This window comes from Mustelus asterias, chromosome 13 (genome assembly GCF_964213995.1).
Source record: "Mustelus asterias chromosome 13, sMusAst1.hap1.1, whole genome shotgun sequence".
NCBI classification, from domain to species: Eukaryota; Metazoa; Chordata; class Chondrichthyes; order Carcharhiniformes; family Triakidae; genus Mustelus; species Mustelus asterias.
Window position 1 is genome coordinate 7,307,081 of NC_135813.1, and position 20,083 is coordinate 7,327,163.

General features: G+C 41.5%; 1 protein-coding gene across 1 annotated transcript in view; it reads left to right on the plus strand.

Annotated features, from left to right (window-relative positions):
• The window catches only part of qsox2 (quiescin Q6 sulfhydryl oxidase 2), a 106,181-nt gene that overhangs the window by 16,248 nt on the left and 69,850 nt on the right, over positions 1-20,083 (plus strand). Inside the window, exons 2-4 of the mRNA XM_078226269.1 lie at positions 12,929-13,029; positions 16,754-16,802; positions 18,999-19,104. Of these exons, the coding sequence (XP_078082395.1) occupies positions 12,929-13,029; positions 16,754-16,802; positions 18,999-19,104 (256 nt within the window). The remainder of the gene's footprint in view (positions 1-12,928; positions 13,030-16,753; positions 16,803-18,998; positions 19,105-20,083) is intronic.

A 20,083-nucleotide genomic window follows, 5' to 3' on the forward strand; every position in this document is an offset into this window, starting at 1 on the left:
ATCGACCTGGTATTGTGCAACAAGATATAATTAATTAAAAGCCTTGTAGTAAAGGATCAGGCAGCAGTGATCATAGCCTGCATTTTGCATTTGGGTGAGGGAGAAATGAATGGGTCTAAGACTAATACTTTAAATGTAAATAAGGGCAATTATCAGGGCATGAAAGCGAAGCTAGAAAAAGTGAATTGACAATTTGTTAAGGAATAGATGAATAGAAATGCAGTAATAGACATTTAAGGGGATTTTTCAGAGTGCACAGAACAGATATGTTCCAGCAAGAAAGAAAGATGTCAAGGGGGGAACCTACCATCTGTGGTTAACTAAACAAGTTAAAGATAGTAAATTGCACAAAGATGGGAGGCAAGTCGGAAGAGTGGACAGAGTACAAAAAAAAGAGCAATGAATGCCTCAAAGACTGATAAGGAAGGGAAATTATAGAATGAGAGCCAGCTGGAAATATAAAGACAGTAAGAGTTTCCATAGATACTTCAAAAAGAAAAAGGTTGAGGCTGGGGAAATAATGGTAAATACAGAGGTGGCAGATTGAATCAGTCTTCACTATAGAGGCTACAAGTAGCATCCCATAAAGAGTTAAGTCAGGAATTGGAAGGGAAGGAGGATCTCGGGAACATTGCAATCACCAGGGAAGTCATCTGTAACCAAATGTTGGAACTGTAGATCAGTGGTTCCCAAACTTTTTTCACTGGGCCACACGGAATAAAAATTTGCTCGTGCCACACCGAACTTTTTATTGATGATAAATGCATTCAAAAACAACTCGCAGTGCTTGATTCATAACATAGAACACAACTACTTTATAATATGATCATGGGACATCCAGAAAGTATAAAACAATGCTTGTTTAAACCATGTTTAAATGTTTCTTTGATTGTCCTTGAATCTTCCCGCCACACTTGCCATCCTCTCTCGCTGCACCAGCGTGGCGCGCCGCACCCTTTGGGAACCACTGCTGTAGATTAACAAGTTCCTGGGTCTTGAAGGATTTCATCCTAGGGTCTTAAAAGAAGTGGCTAGTGAGATAATTGAATTATTGGTTCACTAGATTCAGGGAAGGTTCCGTTAGATTGGAAGATAGCTAATTTATTCAAGGGAGGGAGACAGCAGGAAACTGTTTGTTCTATGCCAGTTAGCTTAACATCTGTCTTAAGGAAAATGTTAGAAGCTATTGTTAAATACGTTATAGCAGTTCCTGAATAAAGCGCTCTTTTGGAGAATCGGTGTAGAATTGATGGGCTGAATGGCTTCTATTTTTCTATGGTTCATAACACTCATATGTAGGAAAGTAAGCTGTGAAGAGGGCATAAGGAGACTAGAAGAGGATATAGGTTAGGTGAGTGAACAAAGATCTGCCATAAGGGGTATTATGTGGGAAAATGAGAGCTTGTTCATTTTGGCAAGACAAATAAAAAGAAGCATGTTATCAAAATGGTGAGATATTACGTAGCACAGAGATGCAGAGAGTTGTAGGTGTCTTAGTGCAAGAATTGCAAAAGATTAATGTGCAGGTTTAGAAAATATATAGAATGTTGTGGTTTATTGCTAGGGGAATTGAAAGCAAGAGCAAAGAACTTTGTTTCAGTTATATTGGGCATTGGTGAGGCCACATCTGGAATACTGTGTACAGTATTGGTCTCCTTATTTAAGGGAAAATGTAAATGTGTTGCAAGCTCGATTAATGCCTGGAATGAATGTGTTGTCTTATGAGGAAAGTCTGTACAGGCTAGGATTGTATCCACTGGAGTGCAGAAGAATGAGAGATAACTTGATTGAAATGTAAAGGATCCTGACTGGATTTGAGGGTGGATGTGGAAAGGATGTTTCCTCTTGTACAAGAATCTCGAACTAGGGGGTGATTGTTCATTTAAAAAAAATAAAGGGTTGCCCTCTTAAGACAGTGAGGTAATCTTTTTTGAGGGTTGAGAGACTTTGGAATCCTGTTCTTCGAGATGTGGTTGAGGCAGAGTCTTTGAATGTCTTTTAAAGTAAAGTTTATTTATTAGTCATAAGTATGCCGTACATTAACACTGCAATGAAGTTACTGTGAAATTCCCCTAGTCGCCACACCGGCTCCTGTTCGGGTCAATGCACGTAACCAGCACATCTTTGGACTGTGGGAGGAAACCGGTGCACCCGGAGGAAACCCACGCAGACACGGGGAGAACGTGCAAGCTCCACACAGACAGTGACCCAAGCCAAGAATCGAACCTGGGTCACTTGCGCTGTGAGGCAGCAGTGCTAGCCACTGTGCCACCCCTTTAAGCTGAGCTGGATAGATTCTTGATAAGCAAGTGGTTGCAAGGTGACTCCGGTTGGCATGTATGTGAAGTTTTAAGTTTAAAATTAGATCAACCATGATCTTAATGAATCACGATGCATGTTTCAGGGGCTGGGTGGCCTATTCCTACTCCTACTTTGTATATTCATAATGTTTGTATGGAATTTGCTCACTGACACTTTGTTTGGGCTCTGCTTGAGTCACTCAGCCCTTGACCTCATTAGAACTTTGGTACAAAGAGGGACAAAGGAGCTGAATTCAAGGGGAGAGGTGAGAGTGACTACCCTTGACATCAAGGTGGCGTTTGATAATGTGTGGCACCAAGGAGTCCTAACAAAACTGGGGTCAACGGGAAAAACTCTCCAGTGGTCGGATCATGCCTTGCACAAAGGAAAATGATTGTGGTTTTTGGGGTCAATCATCTCAGTCCCAGGATATGACTGCAAGAGTATATCTGGGTTGTGTCCTAGGCCCAACTATCTTCAGCTGCTCTATTAATGACCGTAAGGAGATGGTCACTGATGATTACATGGTTTTTGGTGCCATTCACAACTCCTTGGATAGTGAAGCAGTCCATGCCCATATGCAGCAAGACCTAGACAATGTTCAGGCATGGGCTGATGAGTGGCAAGTGGCATTTGTGCCACACAAGTGCCAGGCGATGGCCATCTCCTCATGACTTTCAGTGGAATTACCATTGCTGAATCCCCGACTAGCAACATCCTGGGGGCTACTAGTAACCAGGAATTGAATTAGAGCAGCTTCTCGGCCTTTTGGCTAAGATCAAGTGTAGTATGATCGGCAGCCCATGGTCGGCCGCACTTGGTTGAGGTCATTGGGTTACACCTGAAGCTTCATATGTTTCATACGAAGCAATTTTTTAAAGCGGCATCTTGGCCTTTTGGCTGGGATGCAGATGAGCTCAAGTCTTGGAGGAGGAACCTCCCCCCTTCTCCGATCAGCTTGGCTCATGTGGATCAGGCCCAGGACAGGGTGGTTTGGTCGCTCGCCCTGTCAGCCTGGATTTGAGATGTCTCGGCTTGTTGAGACTCTGAATTGGATTTGATTTGATTGAATTGGAAAAGTATAAAAAAAAGACTGACAATTTAGCATGCAATGAAATCAAATTAAGTTAAAGACTTGGATAAGAAAAAAAGATTTAATTTTAATTTTAACATGAAGTTAGGATTTTTGGAAGGTTTAGTGGTACTTGTACTGCCTGGTAATTTGAGGATCTCCCTTCAGCCGTTTTATGTTTTTGTTTGTGTAAGTTTTATGTTTTTAATGAATCTTGGTGCGCTTTAAAACTGATTTTGCCTTTGCGAGATTTAATTTTCAGAATGCTTAGTTTTTTCTTAGGAATCAGGCCATCATTCAACAAATCCCCACTTCACTCCCTAACAGCACTGTGGGTGTACCTACACCTCCAGGACTGCAGAGGTTCAAGAAGGCAGCTCACCACGTTACTAAAGGAAAACAAGGGATGGCCAATAAATCCTGGTCTAACCATTGATGCCCACATCCCATAAATTAATTTGAAAAAAATGTTGTTGCTAAAGCATTGTTGAGTTGGGGAATGCGCACCAGTTAGTTAGGCGGAATGCTCAAGCTCATTACTGTTGGCGGCTCCCAAAGGAGCAAGTATGTGACAAGTAAGACTTGCTGTTGCTTGTTTTTCCAGTTGCTTATGCAAGGTAGAATGCATGGGTTATGAACTGGTTCCTGAGCAACCTCCTGAATAATTTGTTTGCAGCACACTTTGCGAAAGGCCACCCAGACAGCACCGTGTCTTTCTAATGGCTTTACACATGGCTTTTAAATATGGCTATTGGTTTCATTTGTGGCCTTTTAAATCTGATGCCCAAGTCATTTATTTGGTATCAGAATCATGTACAGCACTACCTGATTTGTATCCTACAGTCCTTGGAGTGCATCCTAAAACTGTACTCACTTTTCTGATAGCCATCGATGACTCTATGACACCTGACAGTATTTGTATCTTGATCTCTTACCTTTTTTCAGGATATGTCCCCATGTTGTAAACTTGCCTGGAGTTTCCAAACCTCCAGTATCTCTGCTTGTCCCCATTAAATGATATGGACCAGTGAACCCACCTGAATCAAATTGTTGATCAATTTAGATAAGGAATGTACACTTAACACCTGCGCTGAGAGCACCTTCCATGAGCCCAAAGTATTTTGCAGTCAACTAAGGAGTACTTTGAAGTATTGTAATAGTCCACAGTGACAGTCACTCACCTTTTTGCCTCATCTACCTTTTAAAACTGATTCATGTGAATGGTCCCGAAATGAACATTCTGAGGTACAGGAATTTCAATAGAGCTGTGTGGAATTCTGGTCTCAACTGGCCTCCAATCTGATCCACTGCTATCAGTAACAATCCTCTGGATGGACAGCTGGTTGAAATTATGAGTTATGTAACCCCATGAGATCTGATTTTTTTTTCCCCCTCTAATTGCTGTCTACACAGTACATTACATTAAACATGTTTTTCTCTTTATTGCCTTGTCGTTGTGCATTGACTTTTTTTTAGGAAGAACAAAATCGTTCTTCGATAGTCATAGAGGTTTACAGCATGGAAACAGGCCCTTCGGCCCAATTTGTCCATGCCACCCTTTTTTTAAAAACTCCTAAGCTAGTCCCAATTGCCCACATTTGGCCTGTATCCCTCTATACCCATCTTACCCATGTAACTGTCTAAATGCTTTTTAAAAGACAAAATTGTACCCGCCTCTACTACAACCTCTGGCAGCTTGTTCCAGACACACACAGAGGGTGGTGAAAAAATTGCCCCTCTGGACCCTTTTGTATCTCTCCCCTCTCACCTTAAACCTATCTCCTCTAGTTTTAGACTCCCCTAGCTTTGGGAAAAGATATTGACTATCTAGCTGATCTATGCCCTTCATTATTTTATAGACCTCTATAAGATCACCCCTCAGCCTTCTATGCTCGAGAGAAAAAAGTCCCAGTCTATCCAGCCTCTCCTTATGACTCAAACCATCAAGTCCAGGTAGCATCCTAATAAGTCCTTTCTGTACTCTTTCCAGTTTAATATAGTTTCTATAATAGGGTGACCCGAACCGTACACAGTATTCCAAGTGTGACCTTACCAATGTCTTGTACAATTTCAACAATACGTCCCAACTCCTGTATTCAACGTTCTGACCAATGAAATCAAGCATGCTGAATGCCGCCTTCACCACTCTGTCCACCTGTGACTCCATTTTCAAGGAGCTATGAACATGTACCCCTAGATTTCTTTGTTCTGTAACTCTCCCCAATGCCCTACCATTAACTGAGTAAGTCCTACCCTGGTTCAATCTACCAAAATGCATCACCTCGCATTTGTCTAAATTAAACTCTATCTGCCATTTGTCAGCCCACTGGCCCAATTGATCAAGATCCCGTTGCAATTGGAGATAACTTTCTTCACTGTCCACTATGCCACCAATCTTGGTGTAAGAGACATAGAATAGAATCCCTACAGTACAGAAAGAGGCCATTCGGCCCATCGAGTCTGCACCGACCACAATCCCACCCAGGCCCTACCCCCATATCTCTACATATTTTACCCACTAATCCCTCTAACCTACGCATCTCAGGGCACTAAGGGGCAATTTGCCATGGCCAATCAACCTAACTTTGGACTGTGGGAGGAAACCGGAGCACCCGGAGGAAACCCACGCAGACACGGGGAGAACGTGCAAACTCCACACAGACAGTGACCCAAGCCGGGAATCGAACCCAGGTCCCTGGAGCTGTGAAGCAGCAGTGCTAACCACTGTGCTACCGTGCCGCCCATCTGCAAACTTAATAACCATGTCTCTTATATTCTCATCCAAATCATTAATATAAATGATAAATAACAGTGGACCCAGCACTGATCCCTGAGGCACACCACTGGTCACAGGCCTCCAGTTTGAAAAACAACCCTCTACAACCACCAGAAGCCAATTTTGTATCCATTTAGATAACCTCACCCTGGATCCCGTGAGATTTAACCTTATGCAACAACCTAACATGCGGTACCTTGTCAAAGGCCTTGCTAAAGTCCATGTAGACAACATCAACTGCACTGCCCTCATCTACCTTCTTGGTTACCCCTTCAAAAAACTCAGTTAAATTTGTGAGACATGATTTTCCACTTACAAAGCCATGCTGACTGTCCCTAATCAGTCCTTGCGTCTCTAAATGCCTGTAGATCCTGTCGCTCAAAATACTTTCCAACAACTTACCCACTACAGATGTGAGGCTCACTGCCTGTAGTTCCCAGGCTTTTCCCTGCAGCCCTTTTTAAACAAAGGCACAACATTTGCCATCCTCCAGTCTTCAGGCACCTCACCTGTGACTATCGATGATACAAATATCTCTGCTAGGGGACCCGCAATTTCCTCCTTAGCCTCCCACAATGTCCTGGGATACACTTCATCAGGTCTCTGGGATTTATCTACCTTGATGCGCTTTAAGACTTCCAGCACCACCACCTCTGCAATATGTACACTCCTCAAGACATCACTATTTATTTCCCCAAGTTCCCTAACATCCATGCTTTTCTCAAACAGTGGATGTTGATGAGAAATATTCATTTAGGATCTCGCCCATCTCTTGTGGATCCGCACAAAGATGACCTTGTTGATCCTTAAGAGGCCCAACTCTCTCCCTTGTTACTCTTTTGCCCTTTATGTATTTGTAGAAGCCCTTTGGATTCTCTCTTGCCTTATCTGCCAAAACAATCTCGTGTCCCCTTTTTGCCCTCCTGATTTCTCTCTCAACTCTACTTTTACACCCCCTATACTCTTCAAGGGACTCACTTGATCCTAGCTGTCTATGCATGTCATGTGCCTCCTCCTTCTTGACCAGGGCCTCAATATCCCGAGTCATCCAGGGGTTCCCTACTTCTACCAGCCTTGCCCTTCACTCTAAGAGGAATGTGCTTACCCTGAACCCTGGTTAACACACTTTTTTGAAAACTTCCCACTTACCAGACGTCCCTTTGCCTTCCCACAGACTCCCCCAATTAACTTTTGAAAGTTTGTTCCTGATACCATCAAAATTGGCCTTATATGGTTCCATTGTCTTGTGTGCTTTAGTTTTTAATCGTTTTCTGAACATCTCCTGTCTACGTGTTTACAATATCAAAGCTTTGTATTGGACTTTAACCTGGTGTTGTGAAACTTCTTACTAGACCTTTTGGAGCCTCGACAATTTATATTAATTTTCATATGGTTGTTGTAATCTTGGAGCAATACCATCTGGAGTGTGACTATTTAGTGCCATCTGAGATATAGTTATTTCTATTTTGTCTTGTTTGCCTGCAGTGAGTATGGATGCTACAGTGCTGTCTGTTTAACCCTTTGCATACACTCCTCTCCTGCTGCAGCCCACACTCCCTGGGTTTTGCCCTACAGCAATGCTGTTACTTTTCCCACTTAATATGGTAACATTGTTTTCTTGTCTTGTTCTATCAGTTGCACTAGTGGTCTATAGTAGAGTCAATCTTAAAACAACTCCCAAGGTCCACTGCACCCAAATCATTAAACAGTGTCCTCCTTTTCCGTCGCAGTTGCATGAGCTTCATCCAGTAAAGCTGTAGCCCTCCTTTTTTATCGGTCTGTATATCTTTACAGAAATCCGTATGATCCTGCAACTACACTTCAGTATCCATCAGCATTATTTGCCCAGATTTCAGGTAAAATCATACAATCCCTACATTACAGAAGGAGGCCATTCGGCCCATTGAGTCTGTATCGACCACGATGCCACCCAGACCCTATTCCCGTAACAACACACATTTACCATACTAATCCCCCACACACTAGGGTCAATTTAGCATGGCCAATTAATCGAAACTGTGCAGCTTTGGACTGTGGGAGGAAACCGGAGCACAGGGAGGAAACCCAGCAGACACGGGGAGAATGTACAAACTCCACACAGGCAGTGACCGAGGCTGGAATTGAACCTGGGTCCCTGGCGCTGAGAGACAGCAGTGCTAACCACTGTGCTACCGTGCTGCCCCATTGAAATGTTCATTCACATTTCAATGAGGCCTATTAATAATTCCACCTTTATTTTCCAACAATCTTCATCTATGTAATTGAAATCTTTATTGCTACAACCTGTATTCCATTTTCTCAATAGAATGAGGCACATTGTGAGCTATTGCATCCTGGTCCTAATTAGCCTTAATTATTTTCTAGTAACATTACTTATTTACCTCCTTCCTGAAAATTGTACAGTCCCCAGTTATGCAGACACAATCCTTTTATTTTGAGAGACTGGGACTGAAACTAATAATTCTACACGTTAATGATCAATATTGAATGATGGGCGACAATCATTCTCTTGTAATTACCCATCAAGGCGACGGGTTTCTTTATCAGTTCTGTCATTAACATCAACGTGTAAAGCAATTACAGTCTCCTTAATATTTTCATTATCAAACCATCTGTCTTACTATCATTTATGGCCTTAGACCTAAGGTCTGGCAAAATGTAATTGTACTACTCCAGACCTCATACTACATCAACATGTCTCAGCATGTGGTATTCAGTTAGCAAGTCTCTGTTACCTACCATGGTTAGCACGGCTGAATTTCTATTTTTTAGCCTCTGTTACTAAAGGTGGATGGAGGTAATGTTTTTGCCCCTGATAGTCTTGTTATGAGAGTGTTGCACAACAGACCTTAATTAACCATTTTGAAGAATGTAATACATGGAAATAAGTAGCAGAACTCCAAAATTAAATTGAAACACCAAATGATTTTTTTTTCCGAACAAACACGAGCAAAAATGACTAAATGGGCACAGTGAGCAAATGAGAGAATGATTCTAAACAATATGAGCTTCCTAGTTCAGTTTAACCCTTTTGCTGTGGTTTTCTCTCTGATAGGCTTGTGAACATACTCATACTTTCGAAGGCAGTTCTTTTTCCTTTGAGCCTGGCTGCACAGCCAATGCTCAGGTCTGTTGTATATTCCTGGACGCCAAGTGTGGACGTTCCTCATGGTCACGTGCCACAACCCACCAGACGCACGCACGCGCGCCCACCATATGTTCTGTAGCTGAACTTTTCCTTCCTTTACAGAGCATGCTGAACTAAACCGCGTGTCAGCAACCCACAATTTACCTTAAATTGAAACCAAAGGTAAATTGGGGTTGCCAACTTTCAATTTAGTCTAATATGCCTGTGTGTCTTTAGAAACAATGCTTGAACTTCTGTTCCTTTAATATATTCTGCAATAGAGCTAGTTATAACGTGGTATTTGAGATAGTTTGTCTAAACAATAACAGATGGATTTCAATAAAACTTGGTACAGGGTCTGACTCAAAAACTGAATAGTTTTTCAAAACCAGGTTGAAGTCCAACAGGTTTATTTGGAATCATGAGCTTTCGGAGCACTGCCCCTTCATCAGGTGCACATTCACCTGATGGAGGAGCAGCGTTCCAAAAGCTCGTGATTCCAAATAAACCTGTTGGACTTTAACTTGGTGTTTTGAGGCTACTTACTGTGTCCACCCGAGTCCATCGCCACATCATGAATAGTTTTTGGTGGAGATGCAGATCAGAATCCTGGGATTTTTGTTTAAAAGGGTTCCATTAACATAGCAAAATAGGGTGAATTGACTATTTTTAGAATTTTGTGTGTTGTTTTGCATCCAAGTTTTTTAGAATGCTGTTAACTGTCTCAGTTGATCTGGTGGAATTTGTCACAGCTGTCAGAATGTGAGCAGAGTTTTCAGAGTTGGTTGATGGATGTCAGAGTCAGAGGTTTACAGCATGGAAACAGGCCCTTCGGCCCAACTTGTCCATGCCGCCCTTTTTTTTTAAAACCCCTAAGCTAATCCCAATTGCCTGCATTTGGCCCATATCCCTCTATACCAATCGTACCCATATAACTATCTAAATGCTTTTTAAAAGACAAAATTGTACCCGCCTCTAATACGACCTCTGGCAACTTGTTCCAGACACTCACCATCCTCTGTGAAAAAACTGCCCCTCTGGACACTTTTGTATCTCTCACCTTAAACCTATGCCCTCTAGTTTTAGACTCCACTAGCTTTGGGAAAAGATATTGACTATCTAGCTGATCTGTGCCCCTCTGTAGATCTGTAGGCCTCGATAAGATCACCCCTCGGCCTCCTTCGCTCCAGAGAAAAAAGTCCCAGTCTATCCATCCTCTCCTTTATAACTAATCCATCAAGTCCCGGTAGCATCCTAGTAAATCTTTTCTGCACTCTTTCTAGTTTAATAATATCCTTTCTATAATACAGTGACCAGAATTGCACACAGTATTCCAAGTGTCGCCGTACCAATGTCCTGTACAACTTCAACAAGACATTCCAACTCCTGTATCCAATGTTCTGACCGATGAAACCAAGCATGCCGATGCCACCTTCACCACTCTGTCCACCTGTGACTCCACTTTCAAGGAGCTATGAACATGTACCCCTAGATCTCTTTGTTCTGTAACTCTCCCCAATGCCCTACCATTAACTGAGTAAGTCCTACCCTGGTTCAATCTACCAAAATGCATCACCTCGCATTTGTCTAAATTAAACTCCATCTGCCATTCGTCAGCCCACTGGCCCAATTGATCAAGATCCCGTTGCAATTGGAGATAACTTTCTTCACTGTCCACTATGCCACCAATCTTAGTGTCACGTAGGTGGCCTGAAGCCTCTTCAATGAGATAGAAGCTCTTAATAAATGTATTTCTTTTTTCAGCTTTGTACTTGGAACATCAACCAACAGGGAAATGCCTCCAGGATGAGGCTTGAGTTAACATTGCATGGTAGATGTATGCGCTCTACTCAGTGTCCACTTGACGTGTTCGGGTTTGTTTTTGGAATTCTTCTTATCCACATCTGCCCCTTTCTACTCCAAGTTCTGCAGTGAACAGTTAGGTGAACAAAAGCATTTATTTATGAAAGTGTAGATGAATTTTGTATGGAGAATGGATTTTGAAGGAGGGGAGAAATTTGAGTAGATAGAACAGGATGATTTATGCGATATGTCGAAGTTGGCGAGAATTAAAAAATGCTTTGTACTCAAGCCGCATGGAGGCCACAAGGAAATTCAAGCAAAGGAATCCTGGCCAGTGATTTACTTCAAATCCAACCACTAGAGCCAATGTGTAGTCATCTGGTGCAAGTATGTTTCCATTTATTGAATATTGAAAGGCAACTCTGATTAGAACAATCATTTCATGGCTTTAGTCTTAGTTTCTGAAACCAAAAGAGAAAATGCTGGAAAATCTCAGCAGGTCTGGCAGCATCTGTAAGGAAAGAAAAAAGAAGTTAGTTTCCAAACTTGAAGTGGTGTAGAAGATTAGAAAAATATTCTATATTACTTTCCATTTCCTTTTGCCTTTTTGAGACATGAAGAAGATTGTTGAAGGAGAAATGGTAATCTCTTAAGCATTCATCTGGAATGGACGTCCCAATATCGTCTTTCACCTTTTTGGGTTATTGTACATGCACGCAGGTTCTAAATTCAGTTGTTCTTTTTTGTTATTTTGACTGACAAATATTCTGCCACAGGTGCAGCTTTGCATCCATAGTGAGTTTCTGAGAAGGGAATATGTTAATGTATCTTGTACTAAGTTTATAAAAAGCCCATCTGTGGGTTTAAATAGAAAATAAGCCATTTTTACATCTGGCAAAAACCACTCAAACTAATAATCACACTCTAACATTAGGTACCTGAAATGCAGTACTGTAGTCTCCAGCACCAATATCACTTGCTTTGCACACACGGCAAAGGACAAACATGCAATACACTTTATGTTCCCCTAGGCATTTTATCTGCTTCAGTAGATTTGCAAACTGCCATGACTGCTGTTACCTTTTATGAGTTTTGACATCTTGTTATCAGGGCAAATGACAGTGGAATAATCTCTGCTCATCTCCTTTCTGCTTTCCGACACCATTTTAAACCATTCAGTTGCTCAGTGACATATTCATGAGTTACTTTATCAATTGCAAGGTCACTATCAAGTGCGTGCACGAGCCTGAGTAACATGCAAGTACATCTGATAGGTAGTCTACTTGGGCTGCTGTAACTCTGGCCATGTCGCAACATTTAATAAGCTTACATTTGAATCACTTTTCGTTACTGTCCTTACATGCATTCCGAGCTTGGGCTTGGAAGCAGAACTCTGCACAATTGACCACCGACTACTAACATGGTGAAGCGTGGGCATTATGTAATTTGGGCCCACTGACTTTATCTTAAAATCTGATCTAGCATGATATCACTCGGTGTGGAGGGCTTTTTTAAATTTTAAGATGACATTATTTGTATTTAGAAACAGCTAAAATGGTGTTTCAGGTAGTTGTGACGTTGAAAGGTTACTAATTGTGAAGTGAACTAACATGTTGAGAGGTTAAGTAAGTGGGAAAAATCTTTTTTGAAGGCAGATCAACATTTACAACTTCTGGAATGAAAGAAATTTCTTCCTTCTCTGATCTCTGACAGTTACAGCATATTCTAGATTGACTAAATGGGAAGTGGGGTGGGGTCCTCCAAACAAAATCACAACGCTAACTGAAACCTTTTGCGAAAATAGGGGATTACTGTGTTTGTGTTAATGCAATAAATTTTTCTCCTTCAGATTGGGAGTTGGCAATCCGCATTGGTGTGATGGATTGTGCCGATGAGAAGAATTTTGCCACGTGTACAGAATACGGCATTCACTTCTATCCAACCTTTAGGGTAAGGACACGCCTGATAACTAATCGTGGCTTTTGGAGAGAACAGGCTTTGTGCTGTAAACCACTCGCTTTGCAAACTGCTGTATTTTGATATGAAAAACAAGGTCATCTTTCTTAATGCTGGTGTTCAATTCCATCAATACACCATCTGTTCTGTTGAAATTTGATGTCCCCTTTTCTCCCTGCTGGAGTGGAAAATGGCATTTACAGCGTAATCATAATTTTTTTTAACCTTTTCAACAGTGATACAAAATCAGTTACTTTCGTTAAAGTTTGCGAAATGTAATGGGTCTCCAACTGTAGCCATAGTGGATTGCTAAAGTCAGTCATGTAGTTTATCTTCCCCACAGAGTTAATGCTATCCTATAGAAGTTAGTAGCAGAGGGTACCTAGCACACAGGGTAAATAAAAAAACAAAATTCAGAAGTAGAGAAAAGTTGTACCTTATTTATTGATTAACTTGCTTCCTTGTCCTTTTTTTTTCAATGGAGTATTGGTGCAAGAGGGCAAGTTGTAATCAGAAACTGAAACAGAAGGATGTGGTGGATGGTGAGTGTCGAAAGGAGGATGTTGACATTCCAGGACATGTTGAGATAAAAAGGGAGGAGGTATTGGAGGTTTTGAAAAGCATTAAGGTGGCCAAGTCCCCAGGGCCAGATAGTCTATCCCAGAATACTGAGAGAGGCGAAGGAAGAAATTGCTGAGGCCTTGGCCAAAATCTTTGTATCCTCTTTAGTCACAGGCAAGGCACCAGAGGATTGGAGAGTAGCTAACGTTGTTCCTCTGTTTAAGAAGAGCAGAAGAGACAATCCGGGAAATTACAGGCCTGTGCGTCCTACATCAGTGGTGGGGAAATTATTGGAAAAGATTCTTAGGGACAGGATGTACTCACATCTGGAAGAGAACAGGCTTATTAGTGATAGGTAGCATGGATTTGTGAAGTGGAGGTCGTGTCTCACAAACTTGATTGAGTTCTTTGAGGATGTGACAAGAAAAATTGACCAGGGCAGGGCAGTGGATGTTATATACATGGACTTCGAAAAGGTTCCTCATTGTGGGCTGATACAGAAATTGAAATCATATGGGATCAGAGTTAAACTGGTAAGATGAATACAAAACTGGCTTGGGCATACAAAGCAGAATGCAGCAGTGGAAGGGTATTTTTCTAACTGAAGGTCTGTGACAAGCGGTGTTCCACAAGGATCAGTGCTGGGACCTCTGTTGTTTATAATATATATAAATGACTTGGAGGAAAATGTAGGTGGTCTGATTAGTAAGTTTGCAGGTGATACAAAAATTGGAGGAGTGGTGCATAGTGATACAGCAAGATATAAATCGGCTGGAGAACTGGGCTGAAAGATGGCAGGTGGAATTTAACCTGGACAAATGTGAGGTGATGAGATTTGGAAGGTCTGCAGAAGGAAAGTGTGCAATAAATGGTAGAGTCCTTAGAAATATTCGCATACAGAGAGACCTAGGCATGCAGATCCACGGTTCCCTGAAGGCGGTAACTCGGGCGGTCAAGAAAGTGTATGGCATGCTGGCCTTCATCGGTCGGGGTGCTGAGTATAGGAATGGGAAAATCATGTTGCAGCTGTTTAAGACTTTGATTAGACTGCATTTGAAGTATTCTGGTCGCCACACTCCCGGAAGAATGTTGATGCATTGGAAAGAGTGCAGAAGAGATTTACCAGGAAGTTGCCTGGTTTGGAGGATATGGACAAAGACGGAAGGTTGAACAAACTTGGGTTGGCTTCATTGCAGTGTCGGAGGATGAGGGGGGACCTGATAGAGGTTTACAAGATTATGACAGGCTGGGATAGAGTGGATAGTCACCCTTTTTCCCAGGGTTGAAAGGTCAATTACTCGGGGGCATAGGTTGAAAGTGAGAGGAGGCAAGTTTAAAAGAGATGTAAGGGGCAAGTTTTTCACACTGGGTGGTGAATGCCTGGGACACGCTGCCGGAGGAGGTGGTGGAAGCAGATTCTATAATAACGTTCTGGATAGATGCATGAATAGGCAGGGAATAGAGGGATATGGACCACGTAAAGGCAAGAAAATATTAGAGAGGCATCTGTGCCGGCACAGACTTTGAGGGCCAAAGGGCCTGTTCCTGTGCTGTACTGATCTTTGTTCTTTGTTAGAACTACCTTTAATGCCATAGCGAGATACAGGCACGCCTAGGGTAAAGACACCACCTTGGTTTAACACACAGCCATGTGCACTTGAAAATCTCAAGTTCAATTCTTATTTTATGTTTGTTCACAGCTCTGCTTAGACTCCGATTACAATGTTGACGTAAACATTCCTTTGTCAAAGATGAATGAAATAAATCAATATTTGCAATTCCTGATTGGTATCCAGGTGTAATAGGGTGGCACTTAAATGGTCTGTGAGCAATGTTCCTATATCACTGGATAATGTCTTCAGGACCTTGAAATGCGTTGAATACTACTGGTACTTAACTATTGTGCAAAAGTCATTATTTTTTTCTAATCTGTCTCTCTAATTTCAGACACACCGCGATAAGAGATGGTGATTTTCTTTTTTGCTGTATTCCTCAGCTTAGCCAGCACTTAGTAAATGAACATCTATTTTGGGGGAGCAAGCATTCTTCCAAGTCCCTTGAGACTTATTTTGTTCTTGTCTGTGGAATGGTACTGAGTTTTATGCCTTCCTTTCACATCTGAATTTCATGTTGCATAGCGAGTTATTGGTTTTGATTTTTGAGCAGGGTAAATATGTTTTACTACCTGGCTTGATTTATTAAGAGGTGAACCTAGAGTCATCAATGAGATGAGAACGTGGCAATAAAACATTACTACTCAATTCCTTGCATCGGTCAGAACTTAGACCTTGATTAGCCTCAGGGGAAGTGGTTCAATTTGAACCAAAGTGAGATGGATGGATCCTCCATTTTTTTCTTTCCATCCCTTGAAGTATAATGTGTAGCTGGACATGATTTTTTTTCCTCCTCAATGTCTCCTTGGGATCAAAACTGGCAGACATTTTGGAGGTGAGTGCAACAGCAGTTGTCATTCTTGGTTGTACTCTCCCCGATCCACTGGCAGTGTCATCTATCAAATTCTAGTTAGAAATTGTTCACACAGTTGCTCTATCCTTTTTCAAGAATTTGTCCACAAAGGAGTTGAGACTTGTGGGGGCAGGCAGGAAAATGGAGTTGAGGCCACGATCAGATTAGCCATGGTCTTATTAAATGGTGGAGCAGGTTTGAGGGGCTAAATGGCCTATTCCTCCTGTTTCTTATACTCTCATGTAATGGGAACATTAATTTTTGACCAAATGGCAATCCGACTATCTTGTGTGAAGGTCCAGTGCATCTTCTGTTTCTAGTCAGGGTACAACCCGGCAGACCACTGGACCTGATTTTGCTTCTGAACATGAGCGTATCGAATATAAATTTTGCTTCAGAACAGAACATGCTGCCATAGTTAGAAAAAATAAATTAACAACTGCTGGCTCTGCGAGTGGAGACAAATACAGTTTCTAATCTCTGTTGTAGGTCAGTTGAACTTTTGGAATAGATCCGTTGCTTTCTTTTGCCAAGTTTTTTTTTGCTTTCACAATAGGGCTCTGCTTTCTAGGTTAAGATGTTAAAATTAATTGCTGCTGGGGAGCCATTTTAATTTCCACCAACTTGCATGCTGTCACTAAAAACCCGTTGTGTTAACATTGTTAATTTTTATTTTGTTTTTCCCTTGCAGTACTTCAAAGCACTTGCAACCAAGTTCGCAACAGGAGAAAATTACAAAGGTACAGTACATAAGCATTATGGGGAAGCTTCCACAATTAGAAGTAAAATGACAGATTGTTAGTTAATGTTTCCTTCAGGCCACATCATGTGTTGTGAAGTCTCAGTTTAACACTCGAGCAAAATTCCGTTCTAAGCAAGAGTTTTAAATCTAACCATTTGGGAGTGGACAGAAAGGTCAGCAGCAGTTGCATCATTTTAGTAACTGTTCTTGTTTAAACTTTGTGGTACATCGCTTAGATTTATTTTCTGAAACGGTCAAGTTTCAGCAGAAGTGGTGGTGGCCGGCACTAGTAAATGCTGTGCCTCAAAAGATAAATTCTATTTTAATACTTGAATAATTGTTTTTCTCCAAGTGACAGCAATGTCTGTGTATTTCAGGATAGCTGAGCAAGTTGTTCATGTATAAATCTTCTGACCATTGGGGCAGTTAGATATAGAATCAATCTGTCGTGAGAAAATTTTCTTACAGCAGTTGTTGATGAATCCATTATTCCAATTTGCACCTCCAGACCCATTACTTGTCCTATTCTATTATCGTCCCTTTTACTATTTAATCTCTTCTCTCCGTCCTATGCCAGATCTTTATTTTGGTTGTATTTTCCTCCCCCTCCCTCTGTGCTTAATGGGGAAATTGATGTTGCAAGATTTGTTTCTTTCTACACAGCTGCTGGCTGCTCTGCTGAATATTTCTAGCACTTTGGGTTTTATTTCCGATTTCCAGCATCCCCAGTTTTTTGCCTTGGTATAAATTGAGAAAGATCATCTGGCTTATGCAGCGTGCCCCTTCCAGAGCCCATGAATAATTATTCAATCATGGATGCTTTGTCCTTTTTTCTCCTGTCCCTTCTGCCAGCATTACTGCCATTTGCTTGATCCCCTGTGTTTGAAGGAATTTGACATTTAATGCCTGCTCACCTTGAAGGAAATAAAAGGAGAAATATTCTTTCTCTGTACCCCTCTCCCTACTTTTGCTCCAAAGTTAACCATCTAGCTCCCTTTTACAAAAAAGATCATTGACTCCAAATCAGCCATCTTCCTTGTGAATGTGCTTCACTTTCTTGTCAAGAGAGGTTGATTTTATATTTTGTCCCATGTCCTCTGCTCATTGTCCAAGGTAAGTAACTTGTTTAAGTCAATCTTATCTTTACTTATTTATTTGAAATACTTGTCATGCTGTGCCAACTTTTCCTTCCAGAGAAAGTAAGTTTGATTCAAACTTTGACCCAAAATTAGGCCCAGAATTATCCTGTCCTGAGAGAACTCCATTGATTTGAAATGTTAAATCTGTTTTTCTCTCCTCAAATGCTGCAAGACCTGTGTATTCTAGCATTTTCTGTTTTTATTTTAGGTCTTCTAATTTTGCTTTGACCTCTTGTATGGGAAAATGTTATGGCAAAGCAGTACTAGGTCACCATATCTGCAAAGATTAAGTGCTCAGGTCCATAATGAGACTTCAGACACATTGGCAAGAATGTTACTGTGAGTCAGCTGACTGTTAAGGACTAAGGTAGATTAGATAACATTTTCTCCAAACAGAAGTTGTTGTCTGGTTATTCAACTAAGGCAACGTGTAATATAAAATCTTAAATCATCTGGCCACACTAGTGTTGGTTTTAAACCAAAAACCTTCATTAACCGATCCAGGTCAATTTGATTACTGTGCTGTAGGTGCACTGAAAATATATTTCTGTTTGATTCTGTACTTATGAGGTATGAATTTATTTCAAAAAGTTCATTGCTATTTTTAATGAAGGCCTTCTGTTGCTTTTTAACCAGAACTCAAAATTACTGCTCGTGAAATTAGAAATACAAAACAGAGGAGCTGGATATAGCTGGGGAGTTACCACAAAGTACCTATGAGGAAGACACAAATGGCTCTTCGTTTATTGTGAAATCAAGCTTGTGGTATTAACTAAAACTTTGTCATCCGAACGTCTAGCCCTCTTATTGTATTGCTGGAGTGGATGCAGGTCAACTGTTATATTTCAGCATTTTGCTACAGTTCTGAGTTAGGCCATTCAAGCTTCAACTTCTTCCAAATCTCTCTCCTAGTTGCCTATGTGTAATTGCTGTGGATAAAAGAGACCACAGTGGTGCTTTTGTTAGTCTTGCTGAACCCATGGATGAAAAAGATTTCAGGGAAATGTAAAAATCTGCGGTAGTATTTGGAAATCAAATGAAAATTTGTTTTACAGGACCAAACAGAGAGTTGCAGACTGTACGACAAATAATGATTGACTTTCTACAAAATCACACGAGTGTGAACAAGCCTCCTGCTTGTCCTGTGCTGGGCGTGGCAAGGTACTGTTGTTGGAAGTATCATTTCTTCCCAGTGATGCCATTTGTGCTACTTGCAATGAAACTGTATGCTTGGTGCACATTTGAAAGAGCTCTTCTATGAAGTCTTCCACTTGCAATTATATACGGCTCAAACTGGGTGCAAAGCACATTGTCTGTCAAATGGGTTTCAGGAGATGTTCCACTCTTAAGCACTAGGCCTTTTGTGATTCTTTGGAATTCTCTGCCATAGATGGTTGTAGATGCTCTATCACTGAACATGTTTAGGATAGGCTGATCTTTGGTGTCTCAGGGAATCAAGTTTAAAAAGTTTTTAATGTTTATTAGTGTCACAAGTAGACTTATATTAACACTGCAATGAAGTGACTGAAAATCCCCTCGTCGCCACACTCTAGTGCCTGTTCGGTTACACGGAGGGAGAATTTAGCATGGCCAAAGCACCTAATCAGCACGTCTTTTGGACTGTGGGAGGAAACTGGAGCACCTAGAGGAGACCCATGCAGACACAGGGAGAACATGCAGACTCTGCACAGACAGTGACCCAAGCCGGGAATCGAACCCAGATCCTTGGGGCTGTGAGGCAGCAGTGCCACCGTGCTGCCCCATAAATGTTGTGGGGATCAGGCAGGGAAATTAAATTGAAGCCCAAGATCAGCTATGATTGTACTGAATTGTGGAGCAGGCTCATCGGGCCATATGGTCCACTCCTCCTGCTATTTCTTAGAAATGCAGAAAATAGGAGCAGGAGATGGCCATTTGGCCCTTTGAGCCAGTTCGGTCATTCATTATGATAATGGCTGATCATCCAACTCAAGTGTTATATCTAACTGCTTCTTGAAAACATTCAGTGTTTTGACCTCAACTACTTTGTGGTAGCGAATTCCATGGGTTTACCACACTCTGGGTGAAGAAGTTTCTCCTCATCTCTGCCCTCAACAGTCTACCCTGTGTCCTCAGACTGTGACCCTTGGTTCTGAACACC